General features: G+C 55.1%; 1 protein-coding gene across 3 annotated transcripts in view; it reads left to right on the plus strand.

Moving 5' to 3' along the window:
- The window catches only part of Kcnc4 (potassium channel, voltage gated Shaw related subfamily C, member 4), a gene marked incomplete in the record, with an annotated part of 22,149 nt that extends 436 nt beyond the window's left edge, over positions 1-21,713 (plus strand). Inside the window, 4 exon segments of one of the 3 annotated variants that reach the window (XM_005388917.2) lie at positions 1-1,334; positions 10,670-11,606; positions 13,590-13,793; positions 20,549-21,713. In XM_005388917.2, coding sequence (XP_005388974.1) covers positions 657-1,334; positions 10,670-11,606; positions 13,590-13,793; positions 20,549-20,604 — 1,875 coding nt within the window. 3 annotated transcript variants of the gene reach the window in all.
- Between the last annotated feature and the right edge of the window lie 47 nt (positions 21,714-21,760).

Consider the following 21,760-nt stretch of genomic DNA (forward strand, 5'->3'; position numbering starts at 1 on the left):
CCGTGCCCGGCGCTGGATTTATGAATGGGGGGGAAGAGGCCACATGCAGCCGCCGCCTCGTGTTGACCGAACGCAGCCTGAGCCCTTGGTGCTCCGGCGGCCGTGAGAGCGTCGGCCTGGTCCTGGCAGCCGCTCGGAGGACTTGTTGCTGCTACGCTGCCGCCGCCACCGCGGGGAAACCGGCCGCTCCCGCGTCAGCGCGGTCTGGGAGCCGGAGGGCGGCCCGCGTGAGTGTGAGCGCGCGCCGGCCCCTCACCGCGCCGGGACTGCGCGCCTCTCCGTTTCCTAGGGGGCTGGGGGGCGTGTCTCCATCCCGGAGTGTTCCCGTGTCCAGTCTGGTGGGAGCGCGTGCGTGCGTTTGCCCCGACCTCCCCGGGTCCCCAGCTTGAGTCCCCGGCTCTTCTCTCCCCCTCCGGCCTCGCTCCCCGCCACTGCCTGCCCGAACCCAACCACCTGTGCACCCGAGAAACCCAACTCCTCCGGCTTCGCGCTCCGGGAGGGGGGGGAGGCAGGGGCAGGGCCGCGCCGCAGAGGGGGCCGCCGCCACCTCCTGCCTCCTCCTCGTCTCCTCCCCCTCCCCTGTCTGACGCTGCCTTCTCGGGAAGGGTGTTTGGAGGGCAGCGGCCGCCCCAAGCCGGAGCCCTGCAGCGCTTCTTATGATCAGCTCGGTGTGTGTCTCCTCCTACCGCGGGCGCAAGTCGGGGAACAAGCCTCCGTCCAAAACATGTCTGAAGGAGGAGATGGCCAAGGGCGAGGCGTCGGAGAAGATCATTATCAACGTGGGCGGCACGCGACATGAGACCTACCGCAGCACCCTGCGCACCCTCCCTGGCACCCGCCTCGCCTGGCTGGCCGATCCCGACAGTGGGGGCCGGCCCGAGTCTGATGGCGGTGGCGCGGGCAGCAGCGGCAGCAGCGGCGGCGGGGGTTGCGAGTTCTTCTTCGATCGGCACCCGGGCGTCTTCGCCTACGTGCTCAACTACTACCGCACCGGCAAGCTGCACTGCCCCGCCGACGTGTGCGGGCCGCTCTTCGAGGAGGAGCTCACCTTTTGGGGCATCGACGAGACCGACGTGGAGCCTTGCTGCTGGATGACCTACCGACAGCACCGCGACGCCGAGGAGGCCCTCGACATCTTTGAGAGCCCGGACGGGGGCAGCGGCGGCGCGGGGCCCAGCGACGAGGCCGGCGACGATGAGCGGGAGCTAGCCCTGCAGCGCCTGGGCCCCCACGAGGGAGGCGCCGGCCCAGGCTCGGGGTCTGGGAGCTGCCGCGGCTGGCAGCCCCGCATGTGGGCGCTCTTCGAGGACCCCTACTCCTCCCGGGCCGCCAGGGTGAGTGGCAGCAGCCGGGTCTCCTCCTCTCGGGTTTTTGAGAGGTGTGCGGCAGTATTGGGTAAAGGCAGGGAGCAGGGAAGAGCGGATGAGACCGACTGACCACCGCGGGCTGATCCTGCCTCCTTCCCATCCCTCCCGGGCCCACACTCCCACCGTGTCCCCTGCACGCACCTCATCAGGAGATTGCACACACTTGACTTACTACTTGGACCCAGTCCCAGCTGCCTCTTTTGCCGCATCCCCTCCCCTCCCCCCAGTGGGGTACTCTCAGCTCAGCTCTTTCAAGCCCTATCTTCAACTGACCCCCACTCCTCAGGGCCACAGTCCTGGAGAGCTGCAATTTGGCCTTTTACTGGACGGAGGCAGGAAACCAAACCGGGTGCATAATGTTAATACTTCCATGACAGGCTATCCCATTTAAATCTTGCCTGCAGCTCGTTTTGCTTGCAACCCTGTGTTTTGGAGAGGGGTTGATAGGCTCCGGCATGCTCAGCTCAGGAAGGGCAGAGCTGGACCCAGGCCTCTGGTCCAAGCTGAGGAGGAGCTTGCTTTCTTTAGGGAGAAGGTCATGTCCCAAGGCTTTGGCACACCTGAGATGGCCTGGTCTCAGCTGGGGTGAGAGGAGAACGAGACAGGAAAGGTCTGCGGTTCTAGGCCCTTTAGGCTTCCATGGCCAGTGGCCGGCCACAGGCTTCCTGGTGCTGAAACCAGATTTGTTGCCACTTTTCTTCCTGCTGCAGCACAAAGTGGCTTCCCAGAAAGCTGTGGTTCGGGTTGCTGCTCCACATGGGGTGAGGGGTGGGGACAGGTTGATTTAGGCGAGGCTTGGTCCCTCCAGACTACCCTTCCCTGAATTTCTTTCAGTTTCTCTGAACCCCTATAGGTGGGAGGAGGTGGTCAGGAAGGTACTTGCCCATTTATGCTTAGGCAGGTATACCCTGCAGGAAGGAAGGCTTTCAATTCTTTAAAAAAAGAAAGTCCCAAGAGCTGTTTCTGATCTCCTGAGCACAGCCGAAAGTCTGTCTGGGGTCTGTCTGGGAGAGAGGCAAGAGCAGAATGATTTGTTGGGTCTGAGGACTGCTTCCTGCTCTAGATGCTGGTCAGTATCTCTGGCATCCCAAACTGTCATGCTGGTGAGACTGGGGGCTCTGCCCTGCCCCCAGCACTCCTTGGGCATCATGCCAGCTGTGGAAGGAAAAGTTCCATTTCCCCACCCAGGGAGGACAGAGGTTTGGAATGGGCCTACAGGGAAGGGCTAGGCTGGCATAAATGCCAGACCTGGGCAGATCCATCTCCTGTCTGGAAGACAGAGGCAGAGGTCTCAGGGACCATGGCATGCTGGGCTGGGGCTGCAGGCAGCCACTAGAAGGCAAAGGTGTTTTTCAGTTCCCTCCCCATCCCAGCTGCTTTGGTTTCATTCTTTGCAACCCTGAAGCCAGCTCAGAAGGTGCAAGCATGGTAACACCCATGATCTGGGTGTGCCGTGAGTTCCAGGTTTCTCATGTAGTTCGCTAACCTGCTAGTGTTGGCTCTTGGCTGTTTGCACTAAAGAAGACAGATTCTTTCAAAAGTGGGGGCAAGAGGGAGGCAGATTTAGTTTGACAGAGCAGTGAAAAGGGGACAAACCAAGGAGGAGGGATGAGAGGAGATGGTTAAGGGAGACAGGTCCTATTTATGAGCATTCTAGGGTCTCCAGGGACTTTTCACCTGCTCAGCTTCTTCCTTCTGGGATTGCAAGGGTCTGTAGTACCAGTGATGGCGAACCTTTTAGAGATAAGTGGCTGAACTTCAATCCAAAACCCACTTACTTACCGAAAAGTGTCAATTCTGCAATTAAGCCTGAATATTGAGGTTTTCGTTCAGAAAAAGCAACTCATACACTAGCATCTTTTGTCTTAAAAGAAAAGCAAATAATACGTGTGCCATAGGTTTGCCACCACTGACTACCATCAACTCACCATAGAATAGCCCAGTCAGGGCTTCTTTAATTAAGCTTTTTGCCTCCTTGGTGTCCTCTAGGGACCCAAGATTCTTTGGCCTTAGGATAGGAATCCCTTCAGTCTGGACTTTTCAGCCGAGGTCTGAAGTTTGGGAGAAGGCAAGGTTAATCCTCTCATTTAAGCAATGAAGAAAGCAGGGGTCAGACACACTACATATCTTGCCAGAGACACTTAACGAAAAACAGAGCCAGCACGCCACCCGTAGCGTCCAGCCTTCAAGTTGTCAGTACCAATATGAGCAGCGGTCTGCAGCTCTGGCCGGCACACGTGCCAAATGACCTGCCTACATCTAAGTAACAGACAATGCAGCCCTCAGCTGCTTCCTGACACGCTGGTGGGAATACACAGTTCTTAAAAATTAATACCTGCTATTCATTAAGTACCCTGTACAAGTACTTTGCTATGAATACTTTAGTCTCTAATCCTCCCAGTGAACTTGAAACAAGGCTGTTACTCCCACTTAACAGACTGAGGCTGCAGGCAACCAAACAGCTGGCCTGAGATTACTACGTGTTAGGGTAGTGGCTGGGCTTTGAATCGAAGCCAGAGCTCCTGACTTCCTAGCCCTTGCTCCTGTGATTACAATAGACTCTAGTCACTGCTAGAGGCTGTTTTCAGGATGGAGAGGTAGTGAGTTTTCTCGCTCTGGCCTGGAGGATGTTGAGGTTCTCTACCTCCTGTGGATGACATCAGAAAACCTAGGAGCAGATGAGGACATCAGAAGGGACCTGCCGTGTTGCTCCTCCGGGCCTGAGGGCATGGTGCCGTGCACGGGGTTCTGGGGCTGCACTCTCCCGCCAGAGCTCTTTGCCCCTTGGGTATGTGTGCATGCATGCTTTTCCTCACAGCCATGACCACCTGGAAGGGGGTGCAGCACTTCAGGAACCTAGAAGGACACATGAGGGCAGAGGATCAGTGCTCTGCCCCAGGGTGTCTGCACACAGCAGCCCAGTCATCTGAGTAGTGTGTTATGACAAGGGCAAAACAGACACAAACAGAAAGCGAACTGAGCTGATGAGGAAAGCCTGTTGCCTAGCTACTGACCTGGCCCGCAGATCTCTTCCTGGTCATACCCCCAGCTGGGTACGTACACTCCTGGTCCTTGTCCTGTGGCTGGCTGCTACTGTGGTTCTGCGTGTGTGGCCTGCTCTGGGGATAGGTATGATGGGCAGGCTGGCCCTGTCCCCACCTGCCTGCTCCCCTGGTCAGAGTTTGGGCTTCCCAAGACTGTGAAAGGTGGTTTCACAGCCTGAGGGGGGAACCAGTGGAACTTTGGAAGCACCCAGCTATATAATCCTTTCTTCCTACTCTTCTAAGAGCAGACTGAGGCCCGATAATGACACGAGGTCAACCCAGTCTCCAGAGGTTTCAGAAGCCCAGCTGGCGTTAGCTGGGTTGTCAGCCCTGTTAAAGATTACGGTGCTTCTCCCTGCACTGAGACAACTTCTGCATGGGTTTTTCCTGCAGCGTTTCCCTTCTGAGTTGAGGCGACCTACACGCTCTGTGCTGCCCCAGGGAGGCACCTGGAACTGGGTTTTCACCTTCATCAGGCTGTGCGGCAGGTCCTTGGCCTGTGTTTTCTTCCACTGTCTCCTCTGGCCTAGGTGTGGCAGAGATTATTAACTTCATTTTACAGACAAGGAAACTGAGGCCCAAGGAGGCTTGCCAGGGTGGCACAGCTGATGGTAGAACTAGGACCCAAACCCATGTCTAGGGAGTCCATGTCTGTGCTCCTACCCAGAAAGGGCCTCTGGCTTCTGGAGGGCTCAGGTGGCCCTTACTGGTGGTCTTCCTCCTCTGCTCTTGTCTTGGCCTTTCCTCATTCCTAGAATTGCTAGATTTTGATCCTATCTTTGTTCACTATGTGATTTTCATGAGAAAAAAGAGGTGAGGCTTAGTTAGGCATAATTACTAGGCTTCCCCTGGACCAGGCAGAGGACTAAAACTAAAGCCTTCTAGCAAAGAGACTCAGAGGTTTGTTCCCCTCACCTCCTTCTGAAGATCCCTTGGCTTCTCTGGCATCAGCTAGGGACCCACTACTTGGCAATCACAACAGGCTTTGGAATGAGGGCCAGCAGTCACTGATTTTGTGCCCTCTGAGCTAGGGTGACAAGAACCTGCACCCAGGAAGACAATGCCAGCCCTCCCCACGCAGCCCTTCCTCCTCTTTTCCGAGGAACAGGCCAAAGGCTGCAGCCTCACTCTGGACCCTGCCTCAAGTAGCATCCCAATCTTCTGGCTTTGTTTTGTGTATTCTTTCTCTTCTGAACAAACCAACATTTGCCTCTGAACATCTTGTCTCTGGATGATGAGGTGTTTCTGTTTGTCACCGTTTGGATTGGTGTGTGGAGTGGGGGGAGGGGGTAAAATAAACCTGGGCTATTTTGGAGGGTGGAGGAAAGAACAGGCAGGAGCAGAGTCAGGCAGCTGGTCCTTGACAGAGGGAACCCCCTGGGTCCTTCATGTGCACAAGGACAGTGCCATCCTGGGTGCTGAGCCCCAGAGCACTCTTGCTGTCCTCATTCCTGGGCACAGTGTGCCCTGGCCCTGGCCCAGCCCCCCAGTAGGGTGTTCGTCAGACCCAGGAGTGGTCACCCAGCCCCTGGAAGGAGGCCCCACCAAGAGATAGGCTCAGCGTACCCCAGAGAGCAACAGAGGTTCTAGGGCCCCAGGGCTTGAAGGTATTCCTAGACGTACCTTTGTCACGTCTGGCCGCAGTCAGAGGGGCTGAGATCCCTCCTCCTGACAGGCTCCCCAGAACCCTGGGGAGCGGGGCAGCAGTCACTTGGGCCTAGTCATTCAGAAAACATTTACCAAGCACTACGTGACAGACAGTGTGCTGGGTTCTAGAAATATAAAAATGAGTGAGAAAGGTAAAAATGAGTCTTCTGCTCCTGAGGAGAGCCGGGTCAGGTGGACAGGAAAATTAGGTGACAAGAAATAACAATAATACTAGACCATGAGAGGTGTCACAGTAGTCGCAGAAACATACACGTTCAATAGGAGGCAGGAAGAGGGAGTGTTACGTCCTGTCTTACAAGGGATGGGAGAGGTTTGGCGGGGGGATAGGAGTTGAGCTGGGTGGGCCTTGTAGGCTAGCGATTTTGCTCCCTTCAGTCATTTTTAGAAGGAGGCAGGTTATAAAGAAATAAACGTGCAGTGTGTGTCGTGCAAAACAATGCAGTGGTCCAGAAAGGGAGGAACTTCCAGGCCGAGAGACCGGTCCTAGCAGAGGTAGGACCACATAGGACCTGGACTGGTGGTAACCAGGAGTTCTTTCCACTCACTGGGAGGCTTCTGGGCAGCTCATGGCCCCAAGAAAACCCAGAGCGACCTGGCAGAGGGCAGACGTAGACGCTAACTCTAGGCACTTGAGCTAGACGGTCCTGGTCCAGGCCAAGAGGAGCCAGGGCTGGGCTTGCTCCTGGGGCAGGTCTGAGGGGATGGGAGCCCAGAGATAGCTCAGGGCTACCTCCATCGCAGACTGTCTCCTTTCTTGCCTCTTACTGTCAGGTGCTCTGCTACCTTTCCAGCGCTGCCAGGCGCTAGGATCTCACTTTCCTGGAAGCTCAGCCCCTCACCCAACCCCACAGATCTTCTGCAAGCGTCTTTGGCTGTGTTCTCAATTTTTCCTTCTCCTACACTTCATCCTTAATATAGGTTTTGGGCATGCATCTCCTTATGTTTATCTGTCCATCTGTCTCCCTGGCCCTCCTTCCTGGGGCTCTCCTCCCCTGCCCTGAATGACTGTGTTCAGTTCTCAGTGATTTGTGTCTGTCACCTCTGCCCTTGCCTAGCCTGTGCCAGACTCCTGAGACACTCCAGGCTCTGAGTTTCACAGTGTTGCTTCTTTTAATCCTCAAAACAAACATAGAAAGTACATTCTACGCTCATCCGCTCTGACATACCGAGTGTATTGTAGCCTCAGGGCCTTTGCACTGCCTCTTCCCATTGCCTCTGGAATTCTGACTTCCTGTGACTTTCTCCCTCATTCTGTCAAGTCTGTATTCAGATGTCACCTTGTCATTGTGGTCTAACCTGACCATCCTATTTGGAATAGTCCCTCACCTTCATGCCTTTTCTCTCCTTTTTTTCCCCATACCACTTAAGTATTTTACTTGCTTATTTGTGCCCTCCACTAGAATATAAGATCCAACGATTAGGACTGTTTTGTTTTTTCCTGCTATTTCCAGCACAGTGTCTGGTACACAGGAAGCTCTTAGTTTTCCGTTTTATAAATGAAGATCCTAAGGAGGCTAGGAGAGGCTAAGAAGTGCATGAAAAGTCTGAGAGAGAGGGTCAGAGTGAACGCAGAAGTTACGTGACCTGACATTTCTACCAGGACAGTCAGGGTGGTGGGTTGGTGGAGGCACCTGATAATGGGTCTGACCCATCAACCCCACCCCTGCCTGGTAAAAAGCCCTACTTTCAAGCAGGTCTACCACGTAGGAAATAATTCAGCTTGGGGAAGAATTTAGGAGAGAAAGGAATCATTTGGGCCTTGAAGCAGAACTTGTAACCTTGGGGTCGCTCATGGGACCGTTTTGTTCAGGGGGAAAAAAGCAGAAGCGAGGGAAGACAGCATTAATGAGGGTTGTTCCCTAACCTGTGGTGGGGGGATGTGTATCCTGGGCTTTTATTTTAAAGGCAGAAAGAAGACAATAAAAAGGTAAATGGATGCAACTAGAGACCGTACTCTTAAGGGAAATAGATCCTGGGCTTTAAGGATGCCTTTGCTTGCTAGAGAAGGAGCCCATGACAGCGGCCGCTGAGGGTGGAAGCGGGCGCCTTGTCCCTGGGGGTGAGAGTGGCCCAGCCACACCACCCTTCCTCCCTCTCTGCTCCCTGTGCTCAGCCCCTTAGCAGCTCTTCCAGAACTTGTTTTTCCAAATCACTCATTAACCTCACGCTTAGGCTCCCAGGTGGGCCAGCTCTCTTGGCTAACTGTCCTTAGAGAGAGAGAGAGCGCTCAGCTTCCTATGCTTCCTGGTAGAATTGGGACCTGCTGTCCCTACCTCTTACCCTAGCCCCCTGTGCTTCTCTGCTTAAGGAGTGGAGCTGGGACCCTGGATTCCCAGCACCACCTTGGCTACCACACACAGGTGCTTTTACCAGCCCCCCCGCTGATGACCATGGAAACCTTATGTTAGCCTGCACTGTCGTGGCAGCCCATTTCTCAGGGGAGGGAAGATGAGGCCAGCAAAGGCACTTGAAACTTACCTTTCCCAGGAGAAGCAGACAGGAAAAGCTCCAGGCAAAGGTGTAAAGTAGGGAAAGTGTCTGTCTACCCGCTTCTCCAGCCTTTTCTTCCCACGCCATTTCTGATCAATTCAGCCCAGCTGAAGTCTAAGTTGAGCTACATTGTCCTGTGAGATGGGAGATTTGTCCTAAGCCCTAAGGGAACACATTCCTAGGGGTAAAATAGGATCAGGGAGCTAGCTGACTGGGAACAGGCTTAATTCAGAGCTCGCATTCCTACCTGAGAATTGATCCTACTCAGGGGGTCCTAAAGACAGGGTAGCGTGAAGGGACGGTGTAGACTCTCAAGTGAAGCAGCAATTCAAACCTGGTTTTTGGTCTTCTACATTGTGTGCCCTGAGATAAGTAACTTTCCTGATTGTCAGTTTCTCCTTCATAAAAAGGGATGGTGAAGCTCCTCTCCCAGGTCTCTGGGAGGGTTGAAGGCAGTGGTCCATAAAGTGCCTAAAGGTGCCAGGCATAGGCTAGGCAGCCGATGAGTGCCTGTGGCCCAAGTTCCTTCCTAAAACTTGCTCCTGTGCCCGAGGCCCTGGGGAGTAGTTTAGGAGCGAAAGGAAACATCTGGGCCTTGGTGCGGAACTTGGAACCTTGGGGTCACACTCGGGACAGTTGTGTATTTAGTTGTGTATTTAGAGCTGTTAAAAAACGCAGAAGTGAAGGAAGACATTAATGAGGGGTTGTTCCCTAACCTGGGAGGGACTCTTGGTTTATTTTCCGGGATCCCCAGTGTTCTGCCAAGGTGTTTTGCAGCCCATAGAACAGGTGGTTCCCCGCTTCCCTCCTGGTATAGACTGCCCTGGAGGAAAACCTCTCTCAGTCCCCACTGGACAGGGGTAAGACCATGACCAGGTGGAAACTGGGACAGGACAGGCTGGGACTTGCCAAATGATCGTGGGGCCACAGCTCTTCCTCACCACCTACTTAAGCTCAGCATTCTGCTCCAGAAGGGAGCCCAGCTCAGCTACTAAGTGGGACAGGCAGCGGTAAGGAGCCAGAGTCTAGACCCCAGCAACAGGCGTGCTGATGGTGCTAGATGGCATGTCATGAATAGCAGATGAAGGTTTCATAATTGATGTTATTACACATGTATTTCATCTCCATTCATAATCATTAGACACTTAAGCCTCACCATTCCCCTGATAAGTGCTGCGATCATCAGTCTAGCTGAGATCCCAGCAGCTATCAGAATCGGTAGCTGGTTATTCTGGCAGACCACTATCTCCTGGCACGGTGCACGCTGTGTTCTTTTAGGACGTTCCTCACCATGTGGTCAGTCAGCAAGGACACCCTGAGGTGAGAGGCAGGAGAGAAGCACTGAGACTCGTGGCTCGAGATGGCTCGTGACTGGAGCTGTGGTTCATAGGCTCTGCCAGTGGAGGTCCAGGTCATTCTTTGTGGCCCCCTGCCTCAGAACACCTCTAAAAGCAGTGGACCTCAAATTTGAATGTGCGTCAGTATTACCTGGAAAGTTTACTAAGATTGCTGGACCCTGGACCCCCGATATTTTTTAATCATTAGGTTTGAGTGGGACTGAAAATGCATTTCTAATCAGTTTCTAGGGACCTGATGCTTTTGGTCCAGGACCTGACTTTGAGGACCACTGCCTGGTCACTCCAGCTATGGTCTATGGACAAAGCCTCACCTGAGAGCTGGTGAGCACAGCAGAATTGCAGGCCCTGCCCTACACCTCCTGAATGAGAATCACATTGGAGGAAGACTTGAGCTGGTTTGTACACCAACTACAGTTAGAGAACCCTTAAAGCGCAATGGGTCAGCGTGGGCAGAGCTGGCATAGGCAGGGCCAGGCAGCTGCAGTTCCCTGACCTGTTGTTTCCAGCCAAGCACAGTCTCTCTTCTGTGTGCTGTTACAAAAATTAGTATTATCCTAGAACACCTGAGCAGAGGGGGAGAGGCCCCCTGCGGAGAGAATTCCAGCCCTAGACTCTATCTTAATCCCACCTTTCATCTCACAGACTGCCTGGTAGCCTGTGTGCCCACTCTCCATGAGCACAGGTCCCTGGAGCCCATCCATCCCTGCCTTGACAGCTGTTCTGTGCTTCTCCCCACCCACAGGTGGTGGCCTTTGCCTCTCTCTTCTTCATCCTGGTTTCCATCACCACCTTCTGCCTGGAGACCCATGAGGCCTTCAACATTGACCGAAATGTGACAGAGATCCACCGGGTGGGGAACATCACCAGCGTGCGCTTCCGGCGGGAGGTGGAGACAGAGCCCATTCTGACTTACATCGAGGGCGTGTGTGTGCTGTGGTTCACACTGGAATTCCTGGTGCGCATTGTGTGTTGCCCAGACACTCTGGACTTTGTCAAGAATCTGCTCAACATCATTGACTTTGTGGCTATCCTGCCCTTCTACCTGGAGGTCGGGTTGAGCGGTCTGTCATCCAAGGCAGCCCGTGACGTGCTAGGCTTCCTGCGTGTGGTGCGCTTCGTGCGGATCCTGCGGATCTTCAAGCTCACACGCCACTTTGTGGGGCTGCGGGTCCTGGGTCACACTCTGCGTGCCAGCACCAACGAGTTCCTGCTGCTCATCATCTTCCTGGCCCTGGGCGTGCTCATCTTCGCCACCATGATCTACTACGCTGAGCGCATTGGCGCCAGGCCCTCCGACCCACGGGGCAATGACCACACCGACTTCAAGAACATCCCCATTGGCTTTTGGTGGGCCGTGGTCACCATGACAACGCTTGGGTATGGGGACATGTACCCCAAGACATGGTCGGGCATGCTAGTGGGGGCGCTATGTGCCCTGGCCGGCGTGCTCACCATTGCCATGCCCGTGCCAGTCATCGTCAACAACTTTGGCATGTACTACTCCCTGGCCATGGCCAAGCAGAAGCTGCCCAAGAAACGAAAGAAGCATGTGCCTCGGCCCACCCAGCTTGAGTCACCCCTTTACTGCAAGTCTGAGGAGACCTCTCCCCGGGACAGCACCTACAGTGATACCAGCCCGCCTGCCCGGGAGGAGGGAATGGTTGAGAGGAAGCGGGCAGGTGAGTAGGGCTTGGGAAGGAAGATGGACCCCTTTCCCACAGTGGCTGTGGGAGTCCCACCGGGTGAACCTCGGCCCTTGGAATTTAGGGCTGTGCTTTAATGTGCTGGCTTCCCAAAATTTAAGATGTGCTTTTATGAGGGCAAAATATCAATGGTTGAGTTTCTCTATTCTCTGACTTTCAAGGTCTGTGGAGTGAATCTTCTGTGCAGTGTAGGCGGTGATGGACAGTGCATGGAGCTGTGTGATAGAAGCTTTAGTTTCTACTCCTTCTTGGTCATGTGCTCTTGCCCTGAGGCCAGCCCCTCACCCTCTGGGCATGGATTTCTCTCCTGCAAAATGGGAACGATATATCAATATCATATCTCCAAGATGCTCATGAAACCCGCATGAATGATAGATATGAAAATACTTTGAGAAGTTACAACCATTTTGCTAATGTCAAGCTCTGTCATTATTAGCCAGAGAGCAGGGCAGCTGTTCTTCCAAGGTGCATCAACATATGAATCATTTCTTTCCCAACGTTTGAGTCTGGTGTCTCTTGGCCTAAAAAATGTGATAACGTAACAGCAGTGGGAGGCTGCCTTCTGTTCAGCACCAGCTAGATTGAGTCCTGGGCTCAGGGTTTGACATGAGATGGAAGGGAACCGAGTGGGGAGGGGCTGGAAGTGGAAGAGACTGGGGCCCACATCCTGGAAGAGGGGCTTGGGCGTCAAGTCCTGTCCTTCAGGGACTGGAGAAGCCAGCCTGAAAAAGCGTACTCCATCTGGGTCAGGAGCCAGGGAGGGAGGTCGGCCCATTGCCCAGCAACATAGAGCTAGGCCAGAGGTCAGGTAAGTCACCAGCTGTTAGGATGGGGCGGGCTCTAGGGAGGGTGGGATGCCTGGAATAGAGGGCTGTTGTATGCCAGGTCCCCAGGGGCTGGGATGGCCACAAAATTGCGGCAGCAGCTCCTGGCTAAGCTCTGGGACAAAGTGGGACTAATTCTCAAGGGGAGGTACCCAAGTCAGAGCACTCGCCTGTAGCCCTTAGGCATGTGTGCCTTGTACAGACCTGGGCCACCCACTCCCTGGGGTCACTGAGCTCTTGGTCTTCCCTGATAGAGGACCTGCCAGAAGAGCAGCCCTCAGGCTGTGCTCCTCCCCACAGTGGCGCCCCTTCCCCGTCTCTGAGCATAGGTCTCCTGGGGGGTTTCAGCTGCTCTCTGGGCTTGTCCAGGACTCAGAATCCTCTGTCTAAGTGTAGAGGTCCTTAGCTGGTCTTGTCAGCTGTGCTTTTTGCCTGCTTAGAATGCTCACCACTGTAAGGCCTTGCTTGGCCATGCCCAGGCCACTGTCTTCAGACCAGGTAGGCCGTCTTCTCCGGTGATGCCTGACCAAGGCACGGGGCTGGGCTCAGAGCCACAGCAGTGGAGAGCAATTAGAGCTTCTCCTGCACAGTGTCCTCCCCTGACACAGGAGAGCCCCGCAAGCAGAGGGCTGCAAGTCCTTTGGGCACCTAGGTGCCTGTGAATAAGAACAACTATGTAAGGGGTGGAGGGTGAAGGCAGTGGACACCGCTGTGTAGGTTCCACGCTCGTGGTGCCAGCCCTCACCCCCAGCAAGCCAGGAAATTCTCTGCAGGAATGCAAACTCATCGAAAGGCCAGCTTGAGCCAGACCCGAGAAGGAAGTCGAGTCTGCTGCCAGCCTGGGCTGATCTCATGGGGCAGAAGGCAGAGCTAGGGAATCCTGCTGCAGGGTGTCTGCGCTGTGTTCCGCACACCCAGGGAGGACCGTGCCGAGGCTGGGGGGAGCCACCTGCACACAGCACAGCCTCCCACCCTGGGCCCTGGCCCCTAGGATCCCCTTCCTCCCGGGGATACTAGGGCCTTCCTTGGGTTGGAGAAGTGAGACACTGGGTCTGGGCTCCGAGAGACCTCAGGTGGCCCCAGGAGGAAAGCCCAGGCAGCCCCTCACAGCGTCCTTTCTGTCTGCTCCCTCCAGACTCTAAGCAGAACGGCGATGCCAATGTGGTGCTGTCTGACGAGGAGGGAGCTGGACTCACCCAGCCCCTGGCCTCTGCCCCCACCCCCGAAGAGCGCCGGGCCTTGCGACGCTCTGGCACAAGAGACAGAAACAAGAAGGCGGCTGCCTGTTTCCTGCTCAGTGCTGGGGACTATGCCTGTGCTGATGGCAGTGTCCGGAAAGGTATGGCTTCCCGGGCTGGGCAGGTGGGGAGCCCCCAGAGAGCTGAGTGTCTCCAACCCTCCCCGCAGAGCTTGAAGTCTCCCCCTCCCCTGAGCCCATGGTCACCATCTCCTCTGCCTTGGATGCGTCCCCGCTTTTAGGGCAGGTACCCTGATCGTGTAGTCTCTGAATCAAAAAGGCCCCTAGCACCCCAAAAGGGTCCATAGAATCCTCCCCAGAAAGTCCCCACAGAGAAACCCAGTGCTAGAGGGTTAAAGGGACACTGAGTCAGAGGCCCGGCCTCTCCTGCCCATTTTCAGTACCTTCTCTGCCTCTGGGCCTGGCTGCTACCTTCATGCCCAGGCCATGGGTCACTGCCAGTCTCTCCTCAGGACCCCCTTGAACGTTTTGTTTTGTTTTGTTTTGCTTTTTGAGACAGGGTCTCACTATGTAATTCAGTCTGGCTTCGAGCTCACTTTATAGCCTAGGCTGGCTCGAACTTGTGGCAGTCCTCCTGCCTCAGCCTCCCCAGTGCTGGGATTACAGGCACGTACCACCACGCCCAGCTAGGACTCCTCTGATTTTAGCTAAGACTTTTCCAAGGAAGTTGTCCCCAGAGATTCCCACAGCCATCAGGAGTCAGTTGCCAGGTCTTCAGAGAGCCCCACATGTGCCCCATTCCTCCTGTCTTTCACATGGGGCCTGGAACTAGGGTGGGCTGACCCAGATCTACAAGTACCTTGGGTGTGACTGTCCCTTCAAGAGAGAGCCAGAGGTAACCAGGGGCTGGGTGAATAGACAGCGGGTCCCCTCTGAGAAGTGTTCGGAAGGACTTGGAGAGTTCATAGGAGCAGCTCATTCCCTGCCTGTCACTGAAGACTGGAATTCCATCACCAGGCTGCAAGCCCATGGCAGGAGCAGGATGGAAGTGGGGCGATGGTGCTAGGGATTGCTGGCCTGGAAAAGGGCAGCAGAAGTGATCAGGGGTGCGTGAAGCCCAGTGTACCTAAGACCAGACACTACTCCTGCCCAGTTTCCAAAACAAAGCTCTTTTTTCTCCTATTCCTGTGAACTAAGCTCCCTAAAATCTACCTAGTTCCAGCACTCGCCCACAAACGAAGTTTCTCCCCAAGTTCTCTGGCCACTTCTCAGCCAGTCAGATTTTCCACTCCCTACGTCCCACTGTGCCCCAAACTGCAGACCCATACTGGGCTGAGTAAGGGGCGGGCAGTGGCTAATACAAACACAGCCTGTGATGTCTCTGGCCACCTAAACATGGACACTCGCTGCTCCACCAGCACGGGGATAACTTCTCAGGCCCTTCCATCTCTGCCCAGACAGCACCACTGGTCTCACACAATCCCCAGGATACCTTGACTGCCAGGGTATGTGTCTTGGGTGGCAGAAGCAGCAGCAACAGTCTACCTCCTGGAAGGAGATGGTTCAGCGGCCTTAGTTAAATGGCTGCGGATGGAATGTGCTTAGAACTTGTATACCTTCACCTATCACCCTGGTGCCCCAGTCTTAAGCCCAGAACATGCTCTTCTCTCCTGACCTCTACCCCAAACATGCGGGGGCTCCACTGCATCCGCTTTTGTATACCCAGAGTCTTGCTCTAGCTGAAGCCTGATAAATAGACAGCGCTAGAATGTGGGGTGACTTGAGCAGACATCTGTGAGGAGCTCAGTGGAAGCAGAGATGTTAAAGAGGCTGTGAGGGGCAAGTACAGAGGGTTCTGAGTCACTGGGGACAGTTGCACCTACAAAAAGGGGTGTATGTGCACATGCCTGGGGCAGGGAAGCCCGTGTCCCACCACCCCGTTTCTCTGGGGTGCCTGGGGGCCCAGATGCTCTATTTTCAAGATGCCTCCACACTGCTTCTTGGCAACAAGCGTGTAGCTCAGCCAATTAGAGTGACCTTCGAGAGGGAACAGGTGGGTTGCTGGGAAACAGGCCCAGCTAAGCAGGCTTGGCAATTAACATCGCCAAACTCCCAGTGCGCACTCAACTTTCCCCACGCGGTACCATGCCACACCTCTCTGCGCTGAGCTACATTTAGGATCAAGAGTGAGTGGGTCTGGCCTCCTCCAGCCATCCGCACAGACCCCATCATCGACCTGGGGCCGCCCTTGCATCAGTGTCAGCTCCCTGGAGACATGTGGCAGGTGCTTCTTAGGGTAGGGAAGGTGGGTGCTGCAGGCTGCAGGGTCTCTGTGCAGCTGGGTTATCAGGAGTTTGAAGGGAACTTATCTGGAGATAGAGCAAAATAAAGATCAGCTGGGTGTGGGGCCCTGGAGTCTGTCCTCAGGAACCCAGGAGACACAGAGCACTAGGAGAGTCGCAGAGCCTCTCCCAGGAGGGCCAGGCCCATCTGCCCTGGCTCAGGGCCATCTTGGAGCGTGGATTCCATGGAGCTGTCCTGGTGAGGAGCTGTGCCCCTCTGACCCGTGTGCCTTTTCTTCACCAAGGCTGCGCAAAGTCCCGGAGTCTAAACAACATAGCCGGAGCGGCTGGAACCAGTCTGGGGCTGTCTCCACTGGCGTCGCGGTACAGCTCGCCCTATCCTCCAAGAAAGCTCCTGCTGTCCCATCCCTTCCACCCGCTCACCAGCCCCCCACCTGGCCCCTCAGCCCCTTAGCTGCACCCTTGGCTTTCCTCTGGGCAGAGGGACACACCAAAATGAGCACATCAGCTGCCCTCCCAGCCCTCTTCCCTCCTGGGGCCTGAGGGAGCAAAGGAAGGAAGCTGGAGGAGAATCCAGGTCCCTGAGCTGGGTGCTCCTCAACGCATTCAGCTTTGGACCCTGAAGGCAGAGAGGAGGGGTTACTCCCGGGGCTCCTCCCCTGCCCTTCCCCCTCAAGGTCTCCTGAGCCATAGGTGCTGGCACACCCATGCCTTGCTTCCCCTCAGGATCCTTGGGCCAGGAGTGGCACACCGTGTGCCTGGGACCAGTCAGCCTTGCTGGGAAACGATGCCTGTGTGAATATTTTTAATCACAGCAAATGCATTTCCATTCCTAGTGGCCTTTAACCAGTAACCAAACAGCCTATCTGTCTGTCTGTCTCTCCATTGCACACGAGACCAGTGAGGAACAAGGCTGTCATGTGGGAAACCTTCGCTGGCATAAGGGGGCTTTGATTCCTCAAAGGAGCAGTGCCCATAGCCAGTGCCGCCCTGGGAGAGGGACCTGATGTTTTCCCCCTCTAGCCTGGGGTGCAGGTGGGAGCTCCTAGACTTGAAGCCTCAAGCTCGGTGTAGGCCATGGGTGGCTGCCAAGGTGCGGGAGGCCCTCCTCTCTGGGGACCTGCGCCCAAATTGAGCAGGTGACACCCAGTGGTGGTGCCCAGCCTCCCATCTGCGACCCGCACTGCAGCATCTCTCCGCACTGCTTCCTGTGCTTCCAAGATAGTGTTCCTCTCTCTCAAGCTCGCTCAGACTCCCAGCCCTGCCTCTGAGTCACCTGCCACTCCCACCCAGCTTCTGCGTTCTGTATTCCTGCCAGAACCGGAGACTCATCTAATTTCTATAATTAAGTGTATTCATTTACCTAACAAGCCCGGGAGCACAACAGGTTTGTGAGTCATTGGGTGAACAGGGGTACACCTTGCGCAGGGACAGCTGAGGGGAAGTGAGGAGACAGAAGCACCTTGCCCGCACCTGCTCCCGCGGCTCCCAGGGAGGCCCACGTCTGCCAGCCAGCCCTCCCCTAGCAGGCCCTCCTCCACCCGGACCCCGGAGCCAAGGCCTCAGCCGAGACAGTTCCTGTTTCACCTGAAGGGAATTAGACCTGACAGCAGAGCCCTACGCCTGGCAATTTTTAGAGTCAGATTATGCAACTTTGTAGCAGGAGTGACTAAGGAGGGTCCGTAGCTACTCTCTCCAGGGTGGCAAAGATAGGCATGGCAAGACAGCTTTTAGAAACCTGGCAGGACGCTAGATAATCTGGGGGCCACCCCAAAAGGTGGCCAGGAGGAAAGAGGATCAGGTTATTTCCTGGGGTTAAGGTGTGGTGGAAAGCCTGTGCCAGGGACATTGCCATTTCAGTGCCTTCATCAGCTTTGAGCAGTGACAGGATGTGCTTGCCAGACAGGCCTGCTCGGTAGGTAGGTACCACACTGGGTCCCCCAGCCCAGCTATGGTGTGTGGGCCTTGTCACTTCCTCTTAGAATGAAGTGACGCATAAGAATTGAGATGATACAGGGGCATCCATGCGATTGCCCTTCAGCAGGGGACAGGCCCCTTTAAGTGGTGGGGTGGGACAGCCTGTGGGGAGGATGAAGACGCTGGCACCTTCTCCCTTGAAGTGGAGCCCGAGAGCCCAGCTTCCCAGCAACATGTCCAACCCTACGCCCCAGAGCTCCCAGCACGGGGGTCCTGGGTGGAGTCTAATGGGGGACATGACAAACTAGGTGTTCCACTAGCTTGGGTACCACAGCTATCTTCTCCGCTGACTTGCCACTGTGGTTCAGGGAGCTGAGGCGGCTATTTCTGTGGCAGCCCTCAAATTGTCAGGAGCCCAGGTTTCCACGGCACCCACCGCCTCCTCCCCTCTTCCCTCCTACAAGGATGGGCATGCTCATGGCACCCCGGTGGGGGGCACAGATGTCCCTGGGCGACGAGATGCAGAAGTGCCAGGCTGGAGCCCCTCATGCTTGGGGGAGGGGCTCCCATAACCCTGCCCAACTGTGTCTTCGTAGAGGAGAGACAAGGTCCAGCTGGTGGGAGTGCTGTGCCTGGGGCCTGCCCCCAGCTACCTTTCAAGACCCCTGGGCCTTCTAGGACCTTGGGAAAGGGTGGGTCCTGGAATTCTAGAGCCCTCGTGTACTCCAGGCCTATCTGTGCTTCCAGCCCCCACCCAGGCCTTGGGCATCCCTTCTTGAGAGAAGCCTTTCTCCCACCCACACTCTGGGAGTGTAATTTGCTTTCTCTTGGATTGGACTTGGGCTTGCACCCAGTATTTCAGTTTTTAGAAACCTTTCTCTACAGCTGGGCCTCACCTTCTTCCCACAAAGCAGGGAGGCAACTCCTACAGGGGCTTTTAGCCTCACCTCACCGTCTGTACCAGGACTACCTTAGCCCCCAGGCTCCTGAGAGAAGTGGCTGTGAGGTGCCACTGGAGGCAAGTGACAATAACCCTATGGCTGACAGGAACTGGAGGGCAGGGGGAGGGCCTAGCCCTAGACTCTAGGAGGCACCTTTGGGCCTGGATTGCCCTTCACGGAGCACCCACGAGCGCAGAACCTCCTCCATCCTGACCAGGGTCACCCTCTGACAACCCTGTCCCACTCCTGTTGGTTCACATAAGTAGGTTCTAAAACAAGATTCCCGGGAAGACCCCCAACTTTTAAAGGTCCCCAAAGATGTAGAGACCATGAAAGCCAATGAAAAAGCCACCTAAGTCCAGGCATGGTGGCATATGCCTGTAATCCCAGCTACTTTGGAGGCTGAGACGGGAGAATTACAAGTTCAAGTCCAGCCTTGGTGACTTAGTGAGACCATGTCTCAAAAAACAAAAGGAGCTGGGGATATAGCATGTTTAAGGCCCTGGGTTTGATCTCCAGTACTGAAAAAAGAAAATCCACCAGAGGCTATTCTGTCCTCTCAGAATGCCTCTTTTCTGTTCCCTATCACCCTGGCCAAGACCCTGTGGTATCTCAGGCCTTCCTACCAGTGTCTTAGGATCTCATGGTCTATAGGGAATGCAGTGGCACTCCCCTTTCCCTAGCTAAGCGGGACCAGTGGCTGGGTGTGGCTCAAATTACAAAGACAGGGCAGTGTTAGGAGTACTTGGGAAGACCACAGTTCCCTCTGCTTGTCCTCAAAATAAGATTCTCTGGCTTCCTTCAAAAACACCGTGGGCCAAGGGGCAGTATTTATAGGGTAGCTGGGGCCCACAGTCTTAAGGAGATAAAAATTGTCACTCTAAACTGAGAACTCTTTCCCCAGAGAAGGACATCCAGGACAGAAGCTGTGAGGTCTGGAGGCCACATCTAATAGCTGCAGGGGTTGTCACAGCATCTTCCTGGAGAGGCTGAGCTTCCCACCTGTGCTGTTAGCCCAGCCTCTCTGGCTGCCCTGCTGCTGCTAGCAAGCAGGGGAGGAAAGGACCGAAGCTTCAGATGTTCCAGGTTGAAGATGAGGGACCAGCAAGGGCCCTCTGGGGGGTTGAATCTCTTGGTAAAATACCACTCGCCAGCCCCCTTCTCCTGAATGTCCTCTCTAACCTGAAGCTGCAAGTCCTCTGTGCTGAGATTCCTTCTGTCATATTGAGAATGAGGGCTTGGTAGGACATGGCTCCATAGTTTCTACCTTCTTTCCCAGCGCTTTGAGACAGTGGGGTACTCCAGATGGAGTTTTTTGGGGAGAGCTCAAGTTGGGCAGGCCGTAGCTGGGGTGATGGTCCTTGAGCCATACTCCATGTCGGGAATTTTCCTTATCACCTCCCTGCTAGGCTGTAGAGTATAGACCCTCTCTCACTGTATTGGAGCTCTGAAGACTTGAGAGTAGTTCTTAGAGCTCGTGGTTACCTGAGCAGGCATGGAGAGACCCAAGTCCCATTAGCCCAAAGCTGGGTTGGCAGATGGATGATGAAGGGCTCACCCCATTCCCTGACCCACCCCTGCTCTTCCTGGCCTCTTAGCCCTCGGTTCCCCATGCCTTCCAGCTCTGCTCCTGGCTTGCTCCTCAACCCACAGCCTGTGGGTCAGTGGCTGGCCTCCTTCTAACATCTTGTTCTTTGTTTCTCCCTTTCTTTTGCTGAACTCCTTGCCCCCCCAGAAGGCAATGTTGAGCCGAAAGCGTGCGTCCCAGTGTCTCACACCTGTGCTCTTTAAACACAGAGACCTGCCAAGACGCCCTCTCGTCCAACTATGCCCAGGCTGAAGTCCTCACCCTCTCTTAAAGCGGCACCAACGTGAGAGAGACAGGCAGACAGACAGAAAGCCAGAGGCGTAGGGAAACTCTGGAACCCAAGCACGAATCTTTCGCTGAGAAAGACACTGATATCCTTGTTTGTACAGGACTGTTGGAAAACCTCCCATGTGACCCTTGGGGCCCAGAGCCATCTGGGTCTGATGTTTTGTTCTATTGTACATTGAAGAGATATATATGCACATATAGTATCTATATTCATACATACTATACTCTTGTGTGTAGTGCACGTGCTATTGGTGGTCTGTCATGTTTGTTAGGCTATGTCTCCCCAAGCTCTCTACCCCAAGTTTCCTTTCCCCTTACAGGTTTCTTGTTTCTTCTGACCATGTGTGAAATGTCCCAGGAGAAGTCCTCCTGAGAACTGCCCAGCTACTCTCTCCTAGGGTGTTTCTCCTGTTAGGAAGTGGCCGTTGAAGTCTGTTGAAGGCCACACTGCCCCCCAGGGTCACTGTTCCACTAACCCAACCCCACCCCAGATTGGGTTTCTACCTCCTACCCCACATCCTAGTTGTGGGGGGACTTCCAGAGGCTCCTCTGCAGACTCTTCCACTCCTTCTAGCACCCCTGTGTCCTTGATGGAGGGGGGCATTTATTGTTTTCATTTTTAATTATTTTGTTCTGTCTCCTTCGTCTGTTTGCTTTCAAAGATACTGCTGGGCAGATGGGCAGGGAAGGGGTCTGTCTGCCCATCGGGCTCAGGGGTCTGAGAAGGGGATGCCTTGGGCGAGAGGAGACCAGTTGCAATACTGTACTTCCTGGCCAGTGGCCAGAGGATGCGTGCAATAGCAGAGGCCAGGTGACCCCTTCAGCCTTGGCCTCTGCCCCTCCCTCAGCCCTCCCTTCCCTCCTGGCCCCTCCCTGCTGTTGGTCAGTCCTTTTTTAAAGCTGTCCTCGCGTGTGTGTCTGAGGCATGCCTAGGCCAGGCCCTGACACCCTGTCCGCATGCCTTCAACTGTCATGCTGTGCTCGAGCCCCAATAAAGACATCAGAGTGTCCTGTTGCTCCTCTATTTGAGTCTCTGCCTCTGTCTCTTCTTTCTGGCTCTGGGTCTGTGGG

This window comes from Chinchilla lanigera, unplaced genomic scaffold (assembly GCF_000276665.1).
Source record: "Chinchilla lanigera isolate Chin_1 unplaced genomic scaffold, ChiLan1.0 scaffold00034, whole genome shotgun sequence".
NCBI lineage: Eukaryota > Metazoa > Chordata > Mammalia > Rodentia > Chinchillidae > Chinchilla > Chinchilla lanigera.